This window comes from Notechis scutatus, chromosome Z (genome assembly GCF_049901735.1).
Source record: "Notechis scutatus isolate UNSWTSFEM ecotype Mainland chromosome Z, rNotScu1.2, whole genome shotgun sequence".
NCBI classification, from domain to species: Eukaryota; Metazoa; Chordata; class Lepidosauria; order Squamata; family Elapidae; genus Notechis; species Notechis scutatus.
In genome coordinates this window covers 1,463,460-1,473,670 of record NC_142025.1, presented here as the reverse complement: position 1 = coordinate 1,473,670, position 10,211 = coordinate 1,463,460, and the positions used below count along the sequence as shown (strand labels likewise).

Genomic DNA, 10,211 nt, shown 5'->3' with positions numbered 1-10,211 from the left:
GGTGTGTGTGTGTGTGTGTGTGTGTAGATAGATAGATAGATAGATAGATAGATAGATAGATAGATAGATAGATAGATAGATAGATAGATAGATAGATAGATAGATAGACAGACAGACAGACAGAGATGGAGATATATACGATGTGTATAATGTATGAGTATAATGTGTAATGTATGTGTACGTACAATGTATATGTATATGTACATAAAATTGAAATGGCAGAAGGTTTCCTGCTTGAGCAGGGGGTTAGACTAGATGATCTCCAAGGTCCCTTCCAACTCTCTTATTCTGTTAGTCTTTTCAACATAAAAGCAGGATAGCACCGAAGTAGCAACCACATACGAGTATATATTTATTTATTCATGGATTGATTGGCAGAGCATCCTATCGGGAAATGATTTGACAGACTGGAGCAGCCGGCCTCATTTTCTCTGCCGGTTTTCCTGGGATCGGAGAGCGGAGGCTGCAGGTCCTTCCGAGCCCCTCTCTTAGAAGGGGATGGAGACCCCGATGACCCTCGGCTTATTGAAGACTTTGTTGATAACTTTCTTCAAGTTCTTCTTCAGCTTCTTGAAAAATTTCCTGAATCTCTTGACCCTCCTGGGCTGGTCCTGGGGAGGAAGAGAAGGACGGGGGGGGGGAGGTCAGGGCTGGCTCCCCCAGGGGCCATCCAGCAGCCCCTTCCTCTTTCTGCTTCCCTGCTGCTCTGGGACCCTGACAAAGGGTTTCCCCATTGACTTGGCTCGTCAGAAGGTCATAAAAACGGATCACCTGACTCCGGGACACTGTGACCGTCATAAATACGAGTCGGTTGCCAAGCATCTGAAAGTAACTCACATGACCCTGAGGCTCTGCAATGGTCGTTAAGTGTGAAAAAGGGACCTAAGTCACTTTTTATTAATGCCGTTGCAACTTCGAATGGTCGCTAAACGAACTGTTCTAAGTTGAAGACTAGCTGCAATATGGACATAAATCTTTTTTTTTCCAGGGCTGTTGTAACTGGTCACTAAACGAACTGCTGTAAGTCGAGAGGATGGCCACTAAGCAAAAAATCACACCTTATTGTTGTAAGTCTAAGACTATCTGTGTATCGGATGCGGTTTTTGGAGTTTGAAAACAAAGGATACTCGATTTGAGAAATGCAGATTAAAAATGGAATTGCCAAGAAGGGGAGGGGGCTTCAGGAAGGGGATTTATGAAACGTCCCCACAAAAACCACCCAACTCGGGGACCCCCAAGCACCCCCACACTTCAACCCTGAGCTACAAATATTCCCTCCTGTTGTTTCCAGAAATGACCTTATTCTCTTTCTGGCTTATCTCAAGTCTGGGCTAGTTGCTGGTTCAGGTGGAGCCAAAGCTTGGTAGATACCACGCCAATCTCCTCTTCCAAAACAGGTGCCCGATGGGTGACCTCGAGGGAGGTGGGGTCTCCTCCATCTGCCAAATGGTTCAACCCAGGGGTGGGATTCCAAAATCCTAGCAACCGGTTTGCTGCCCGGTTGCTGGGTGGGCGTGGCCATGCTGGGCGTGGCCCACCGAAACTTCCGGGAGGCCCATTTTTTTGCCTTTCCCAGAGTCCGGAGGCTTCCCTCAGGCCTCCGGGAGGGGAAAAACAGGGAGGCTCTGGAGGCCCTCCGGAAGCAGGAAACAGGCCCGTTTCTAGACTTCCAGAAGGCCCGTTTTCCCCCCTCCCAGAGCCTCCACGCGGACCTGCACTTACCTGCATCGAAATGGGCCACCTGGAGACTCCTGGGAGGGGCGGGGAGGGTGGGTGGAGCCAGCTGGTCGGTTGGTTCAAATACCGGTTTGGTAAACCAGAGGAAAACTTAACATCCGGGTCTCCTGAACCGGTCCAAACCGGCAGAATCCCACCCCTGGTTCAACTGTCCTTCTAGTTTTGGAAACCCCCAGCCAGAGGGCATCTTCTTACCTTCCCTTCTTCCTCCTTCTCCTCCTCCTTCTCCTCCTCTTTCCCCTCCTCCTGCTTCTGCTCCTCGTCTTCACCCACAGGCTCCCAGGTGAGAACCAGCACCCGGGGCGACTCGCCAAAGAAATAGTAGCCTGTGCATCCCATGACGGCCTGTGGAGGAGCAGAATCCCCCCGTGAGAACCACGAAGGCGCCCAGACCTCGTTCCACGGAGACCACGATCTCCCTTCCCAAAGAGGAGTCTCGGATTCACCCCTGACCTCGCTCCAACCGTCTCCTACTAGGACGATCCTTCTCGGGCATGGGGTTGGACTAGATGACCTTCAAGGTCATTCTATGATTCTGTAACCTAAGGGAAGCTAAGATGGTTCAGCCTCCAGGTCTCCCTAGGTACAGGTAGTCCGCGACGTCTGACCAGGTTCGAGGCTGACTTTTCTCGCTGCTAAGCAAGACCCCGGTTAAGAAAGGGTTGCTCCATTTTACGACCATGCTAAGCGAATCCCTGCAGTTGTTATGGGAGGTACATGGTTATTCAGTGACCCTGGTTTCTGGTTTGTCAGAAGGCCGCAAAAGAGCGAAATCACATGACCCCGGGATGTTGAAACCGTCATAAGTCTGAGTCAGTGGCCAAGGGTCTGAATTTTGATCACGTGACCATGCGGAGGCTGCGACAGGCATAAGCACAGGTGGTCCTCAACTTATGACCACAATTCATCCCAAAATTGCCCAAGCAAAATTGCCGTTTTACGATGTTCCTTGCCACCGTTGTTAAGTGAATCACTGCACTTGTTCAGTTTATAACACAGCCGTTAAGTGAATCCGGCTTCTCTATTGATTTTGCTCATCACAAAAGGGGATCACGTGACCCCCCAGGACGCCACAACCGTCATAAATACGAGTCAGTGGCCAAGAGACTGGATTTTGATCAGGTGACTTTCAGGGAGGCTATGATGGTCGTCAAGGGTGAAAAACAGTCCTAAGTCCCTTTTTTCAGCACCGTCATAACTTTGAACGGTCACTAAACGCACTCTTGTAAGTTGGGGGCTGCCTCTAGGTAAGGGGAGTGTCTTCCAAGGTTGGTGATGGGTGAACCCCTTCGGTCCTGAGCGGTTCCAGGAACCGGGAAAAGAAAGGCTGGTGTTTTTATCAATGGTTTCTTCTTCTTCTTCTTCTTATGTTGGCACGCCTGCCGGCCGAAATCTTGGGAAAGTGTGTGCAACTACGTGAATTATATTTAAGGCACCCCGTGGAAACCTCTCAGGGAGGAGCCGGCTTCGGCTTGTCAACGTCTCGGTCCCTTATAACCCCGGAAGGTCTCCCCTCCCTCCGAGGAAAGTGGAGGATTTTAAGAAGGGGCCGGAGAGCCGTTTGCGTTTCCTGCTCAGGCAGTGGGTGGGACCAGAACGCCTCCCACTCCAAGCTATGTAGCAGAGGAGGAGGAGGAGGAGGAAGAGGAGGAGGAAGAGGAGGAGGAGGAGGGGGAGGAGGGGGAGGAGGAGAGGAAGACAAGGGGGAGGTGAAAAGGGTTTCCTGCTTGAGCTCAAGAGGTCCCTCCCAACTCCGCTATGTAGCAGAGGAGGAGGAGGAAGGGAAGGAAAGGAGATAAAGGGTTCCTGCTTGAGGTCGGAAGAACTAGAAGACCTCCAAGGTCCCTTTTAGCACTGTGATTTGGAGGAGGAGAGGAGGAAGAAGGAGAGGAGGAGGAAGTGCGGGGAGGTTGAGCAGGGGTCAGACTAGAAGTCCTCCAAGGCCTCTTCCAACTCTGTTATTTGGCAGAGGGAGAGGAGGAGGAGGGGGAGGAGGAGAGGAAGACAAGGGGAAGGAGGAAAAGGGTTTCCCGCTTAAGCAGGGGTCAGACTGGAAGGCCTCCGAGGTCCCTTCCAGCTCTCGCTCTGTTACAGGCCCCTCCTCTATCCACGGGCTAAGGGTTGGCTGGGAGAAACAGGAGGGAGAACGTCCCGAAGGAGGACTCCAGTTCCATCTCCGTCGTGGGAGCCCCGTGGACCGGTCTCCAACCCAGCCTGCCCCCGGCCACTCACCCCGTCTTCCTGGAAGTCGCATTCCTCCAAGGACCGTTCTTCGGCCACCAGGCACACCGTCTCCTTGAGGGTGAAGTTCAGCTCTTGGTTGCTTTCAGAAAGAGGATCCTGAAACGAGACACGGTCCAGCAGGGGGTTAGTTTAGAGACCGCTTGAACGTCCTCCCACGGTCCCTCGGAAGGAGCCCTCAAGGAGCCACCGGGGTCTATATCTACAGAGCAGAGTCCATGCAGGTTCTTGAAGTTCTGGATTCCAGGCCTACCATCCTGATTGATCCTAGTTGGATCGGGAAGATCTTCCAGGTGGAACTGATTCCACTTTTTCAGCTAGCTTCCCACGAGGGAAGGGTCTACTCTACAAAAAGTCCAAACAGGACGAATTGAGTCTACGCCAGAGGAAAAAAAGGACCAGGGGAGACATGATAGCAGTCTTCCAGTATCTCAGGGGCTGCCCCAAAGAAGAGGGAGTCAAGCTGTTCTCCAAAGCCCCTGGAGGCAGGACCAGAAGCAATGGGTGGAAACTAATCAAGGAGAGAAGCAACTTGGAACTTAGGAGAAACTTCCTGGCAGTGAGTACAATCAACCAGTGGAACAACTTGCCACCAGAAGTTATGGGTTCTCCAACACTGGAGGCATTTAAGAATGAGTGGACACCAAATTGAGTGGACAACAAATCAAGGAGAGAAGCAACCTAGAACTCAGGGAGAAATTTCCTGACAGTTAATTGGCCGAACTATTTGCCTTCAGAAGTTATGGGTGAAGTCTTCAATAAAAAGTGGGATGTCCTTTTGTCCAGAACAGGACAGGATCTCCTGCTTGACCAGGGGGTGGGCTAGAAGACCTCTAAGTCCCTTTCCAGCTCTGTTATTCTAGATTTCTAGCTTTCAGATCTACAATGGACCCAGATTGAAGGATAGGTAGAACCTAAATGAAGACTCCTTAAGATCTCCATGCCGGGGACTTCCGGTTTGGAAGGCTTCGGCAGCGGCAGGAATCCACAGTCGTGCACGGTTTCTGCCGCGCTCGCTGCTGGAGTGCCCCCAATCCAGTCGGATTTGGAGGCTATAGTTACCCCGTAGGGGTAGCTGAAGATAGGGGAGAACCAGGCAGGAGTCCGGGGGAATTGCAACCCCCCTCCTCAGCCGATTTAACTCCCTTCTCCGAAGGCAGTGAAGCGGCGGTCAGCAATGGCCGCCACAAAGAAGCCTTCAGCCGGATAAGAAATGTGCAGGAGGAAGTTTGAAGTGAACGTTATTGGCTGAACCATAACAAATAACATCTAAACACTCTGGAAACTTGATTCTATTAAAGATACGTTGTTCCCAAGAAGATCGTAAAAAGCAGCGGAAGAAAGTTAAAAGGGAATGTTTTTTTCTTCTCACTCTCCTTCCCTATGGAAATAGCAGATGGAAATTAGAAAAACCCTTTTTGGCATCAAGGTAATTAAATTTGAAAATTAAAGTCAAGGGGTCATTAAAGATTTCTGAGCATTGGAATTAAAAAAAAATCTTTTGCTATAAGTGGGAAGGGAGAGGTACAGAATTAATATTAAGACTTTGCTGGAGGAGGCTGCTTGGAGCTTATAAGATCAGAGTTGAATTGTTATAAGACTTCTAAAAGATATACTTTGGAACTTTACAATTGAACTGTACCCCAGGAAGAGAAAGTTTTAAAAGAAGAAAGTGCTAAATGAAACAGCTTGTGCTTATTTGGATTGCTTGGTGACTTTGGGACTTTTGGAAATTATTATTTGAAAGACTAAAAACTTTTGGGTTGTTTAAAATTTTTTCACAATGGCATTATCTGTTGAAGAATTGAAAATGGAATTTAAAAAGCTAAAAGAAGAGGAACAAAAAGGGAAGGGCTCTTCTGGATCTGTTTTTCATTGTTTAGAAATGGCGATTTCTACCTATCAGAAATTACAAGAACAAGAAGGATGGGATGATGAAGAAGAAGCCATCTGTAATGAACAAACAACTTTAGCTGGGGAAGAAAAGGGAAAGAGGAGAAAGAGAATGGAGAATTTAAGATTTAAAAAAACAACCAAAAAAGGGAAAAATAAGGTGAAAAATCGATACAATGTCAGGAAGCAACAGAAAAGAGAAATACAGAAAAGAGTGGAGACTAAGAGGGTGGAGATCAAGAGATGGGGCGGGGGGGGGGTAAAAGGCTAGATCGGAGAAGAGAGGTAGGGAAAAAGGGAAGAGAAGTTATAAAGGTTTGAAACAAGGTGCAAAGAAACAGGATTTTTTCAGAGATAATGGGTAAAAATATAATTAAAAAAGAGATTCTGCAAAAGTACATAAGACAGTATAGTTGTATTTGTATTTGAAACAATGTTAGAAAACTGGAACATTATATGATTTAATAAAATATTAAAGGGAATGTGTAAAATGCTTAAGAATTAATGATAGAATTTAATCTACTATAGATTATTGTTTTAATTATATTATAAACTTATTATTTTTCTATTTTAAAATGTAGTATGTAGCTTTGAATGTGCTAAGCAGAATCAGAATGAAAATCTTATATTATTTTAAGTGTTAAATTTAGGGGAAAGATATAAAGGCGTCATACTTCAATCAGTGATTACAGGAGAAATATTGTGTTAATGAGAAAAGAAAAATAGATAATTGAAACAGAACGGACAAAAGATATAAGCATAATGAGCTAAATTGAGATGAAATAAATAAAATAGAATTAAGAGAGTGAAAAGAGGGGAGAAGCCATATAGAAAATATAGAATGGTAAAGAAGATAAGAAATGGTATATAAAGTGAGCATGAACTTGATTTATGTCTGTACCAAACGATGTAACCCGGGACTAAGCCGCTTTCCAAAAAGAAGTTTTTATGTTTTTAAGTTTTGCGTTTTGTTTGTGTATGTTTGTTTATTGAAAATTAATAAAATTCTTTTTTTTTAAAAAAAAAGATCTCCATGCTGGGATGGGAGGCTGGCTGGGTCTCTCGTTCTCAGCTGTTACTCAAGACAGGGTCCCACAAGGTCCACTCTACTCTACAGGGGTCAGGATGAAGTCCAGGGGGGAGTACCTACCCACTTGGGTGGAGGAACAGCCTCCAGGAGACGGTACAGGGACTCTTCCCCAGATTTGCTGTTGAAGATGCTCACTGCAAGGTCCACGGCCTCCTCATAGGTCAGGGGTTTGTGTGGCAGTGAGGAGGTCCCACCGATGGCGAAAGCTCCAACCACCAGCAAGGTCTTGCAGAAGAACCCTTCCATCCTCGGTCCTTCTGCTACGGAGCTCCACCGCCGATGTGGTTCCCGGCACCAGGGTGTCTCCTTTTATGCCCTGGTGGGCAGGTCCTCTCCTCGTTGGGAGGGGACATGGGGTTCCCCCCCCACCCACCGAATTCTCCCAGGTCCTTCCTGAAAAGGAGACACTCCCTTTTTGGAGAATGGGGCCCAGAGAAGCAGCGTTTGGGCATTTTTTTTCTGCTGTCTTAAAAGTTAACATTTCTTCTGGCAGGTTTCCAGATCAAGGTTTCTCAATCTTGGGCATTTCCAGGCTGGGGGACTTCAGGGAGGGGCTGGGGGGGGGCTTCGACTAGATCAGGGGTCCTCGATTTATGACCGTTGATTTCATGACCGTTCGAAGTTACAACGGCACTGAAGAAAAGGGGATCATTTTCACGCTTATGAACCTTGCACCATCCCCGTAGTTACGTGAACAAAATTTCAGGTGCTTGGCAGCTGATTCATATTTATGACAGTCGCAATGTCTCGGAGTCACGTGATCCCCTTTTGCGATCACCTGACAGACAGGAAGCCAGATTCATTTAACAACTGTGTAACTACAGTGATGATTCACTTAACAACGGTGGCAAGGGAGGACATCAAATAGGGCAAAACTCTCTTAGCGATGGAAATTATGGTTGTAAGTCGAGAACCACCTGTGAATTAGTTGTTTTCTCCTTATTTCACCTAGTGAGAGTTGCTAAGTACTGCCTGGTCTTGAAACTGGGGGGAAATTCTCCTCAGAATCCATTTAATAAAAATAAGAGTTAAAGTTAAAACAAATCAAATTAAAAATAAATCAGAATAAATCAGAATGAGAATCAAAGCCAGAATTTGAGCAGAGGAGGAGAAAAGGAAAGGAGGAAGGACAAGAAAAGTGAACCTCCAACGGAGATTAAATATAATAAAGGAAATAAAAGGGAGATGAAGGAAGACTATGTTGGAAAATAAACTATAAACCCCAAATTTCACCCAGAGAAATCAAGAAGGAATCCCCACAAGTGTCGTAAAAAACTCGTTTCCCTCTTGATAGGAACCGTATTTTGCAAGAATCAACCTTGCTCTGCCTTGTTTCATCATTTATTAACTTGTTGCTAAAACAGAAGCTGCCTAAAAAAAACATTTTTTTGCAATTTCTCCGCTATTTCCCCTAAACGGGTTTCTTCTGCATGCAGCAATCTTAGCCTTCCCAACCTTGATTCAGACTTTAATTCCGTCACAAATTTGGATTTAGACGACCCTTGACGCATCTCGGTGTCTGATGTAGGTCTAAGAGGGGGAAGTTGGGGAAAGATCGTCCCCCTTTTTCCGTGGAGATTCCCGCTCTTTTCCCCACCGGATCGGGGGTCCTTCTGAATCTTCTCTTAAGAGGTCAAGAGGTAACCATCTTCTCTTTCTTGAACAACTTCCGAATGCCTTTCTTTAGCTTTTGGAAAACTCTGAGGAACCTCTTCACCCGTCTGGGCTGATCCTGGAGGGGACGAGAAAGGCCACCTTTGGTCAGGGCTGGTTCCCCAACAGTCGGGACGGAAAACAGGACACGTTCAGAATATTTCTCGACTTACGACCCCGATAGTTCTGTGGCTAAGGGGGACATTTTATTCGTCCCCGTTGGATGACTCCTCCTGACAAAGCGGAGAAGTAAAACTCTGCCAGTAGCCTGGTTGTTAAGTGAACCCCATGGACTTTGCTGGTCCGAAGGTCGCAAAAGGGGACACTGCAACCGGGACACTGCGACCCTCATAAATACAAACCAGTTGCCAAACATCTGGATTTTAATCACGTGACCACGGGGAGGCTGCAATGGTCATCACTGTGGAAAACGGTCATCAGTCACATTTTTCAGTGCCGTTTCCCTTTGGTCACTAAATGAGGACTACCTGTACGGAATGACAGAGTTGGAAGGGACCTTGGAGATCTTGTAATCAACAGGTGGGCCTCAAGGGGACTATGTACTTATCCTCCAAACCTCTCAGCGCACTGGGGAATTACCTGAGGATTGGTTCTTCAAGTCAATTCCTTGACCAAGATCCATGGATAGAGAAAGGACTCAACCGTTGAATCCTACAACAGTTGTTTCTTTTACCCCAAGTGTAAATGGAGAGGTTGATGCAGTTTCGTTTGTCCAACATTGCCCTGGAAGGACTTGGGTGAAGCAACATTGGGGTCTGACCCAGGATCTCTCCTACGGAAAAAGAAGATGGGGGCCTCCATGGAATCACTTCTGGGAGGTGGCTTCACTCTCAGCATGTTCTTGTTCCTCTACAGGTGGTCAGAGAATGCACGGCCACCTATTTCCTTGGGGAGAAGCCACCCGTGGCTGTTCTCAACTGTAAAGCCGTGGAAGGGATAGAGGAGGAAGAAGAAGAGGTGGAGGAGAAGGAGAACCAGGAGGAGGAGGAGGAGGAGGTAAGAACGTGGTATGGTGTCTGGGACTTCTGGGGATGACCTCCAGACCCAGGAGGGAGGTTGAACCATTGGCCAAGTAGGAGAGACCCCACCTCACTTGAGGCCCTCCATTTGTCATAGGCTTTGGAGAAGAGACCCCCGATGAAAGTGGTCTCTCCCAAGCTTCCCTCCTGAACCAATAACCCACCTGCTGTGGAGATATGCTGAGAACCTCATTGGAAAGCCCTAGAAGATTCTCCTCCAGCTTCTTCGGGGTTCTGCAGAGAGTCCCCCCCCCCCAAGACTCAAACGCCTCCCTCCGTTCTGGGACTTTGGGGAGGGAGGGGAAGGAGAAGAGGAGAGAGGGAACCCCCTCAGTCCGAGAGGCTACAGGAGAGGAAAGACAGATCACCTTTGCCCAAGATTACGCCCAAGGTGTTTCTCCTTGCTGCACTTCCTGTTCCTGAAGTTTCTGGAAGTTTAGGGGTTCACGTCAAGTCACGTCTGCCGTTCCCCCCAGCCCTGAAATCGACAGAATCTCCTTTTCTGCAGTTCCCAAACCTTCTCAATCAATCAATGGGAAGAGAGCGGAAGGGACCTT

The 10,211-nt window shown here is 47.5% G+C and overlaps 1 protein-coding gene across 1 annotated transcript; it reads right to left on the bottom strand.

Moving 5' to 3' along the window:
* Positions 1-341: 341 nt before the first annotated feature.
* On the bottom strand, positions 342-7,253 carry LOC148128738 (cathelicidin-related peptide Oh-Cath-like). Its single transcript, XM_087948338.1, has 4 exons — positions 7,022-7,253; positions 3,970-4,077; positions 1,933-2,082; positions 342-611 (listed from the first exon to the last, which is right to left on the bottom strand). Exons 1-4 carry the CDS (start codon positions 7,205-7,207, stop codon positions 489-491), a joined length of 567 nt encoding a protein of 188 aa, XP_087804464.1. The 5' UTR covers positions 7,208-7,253; the 3' UTR covers positions 342-488.
* Between the last annotated feature and the right edge of the window lie 2,958 nt (positions 7,254-10,211).

Bases quoted from the DNA above. Each gene is read 5' to 3' on its own strand.
- LOC148128738 (XM_087948338.1), bottom strand. From the start codon at position 7,207: ATGGAAGGGTTCTTCTGCAAGACCTTGCTGGTGGTTGGAGCTTTCGCC. The intron at 4,078-7,021 runs GTAGGTACTCCC...GTCTCGTTTCAG, and splicing joins CTGTTCCTCCACCCAAGTGG to GATCCTCTTTCTGAAAGCAA. The intron at 612-1,932 runs GTAAGAAGATGC...CTTCCTCCCCAG, and splicing joins AGAAGGAGGAAGAAGGGAAG to GACCAGCCCAGGAGGGTCAA.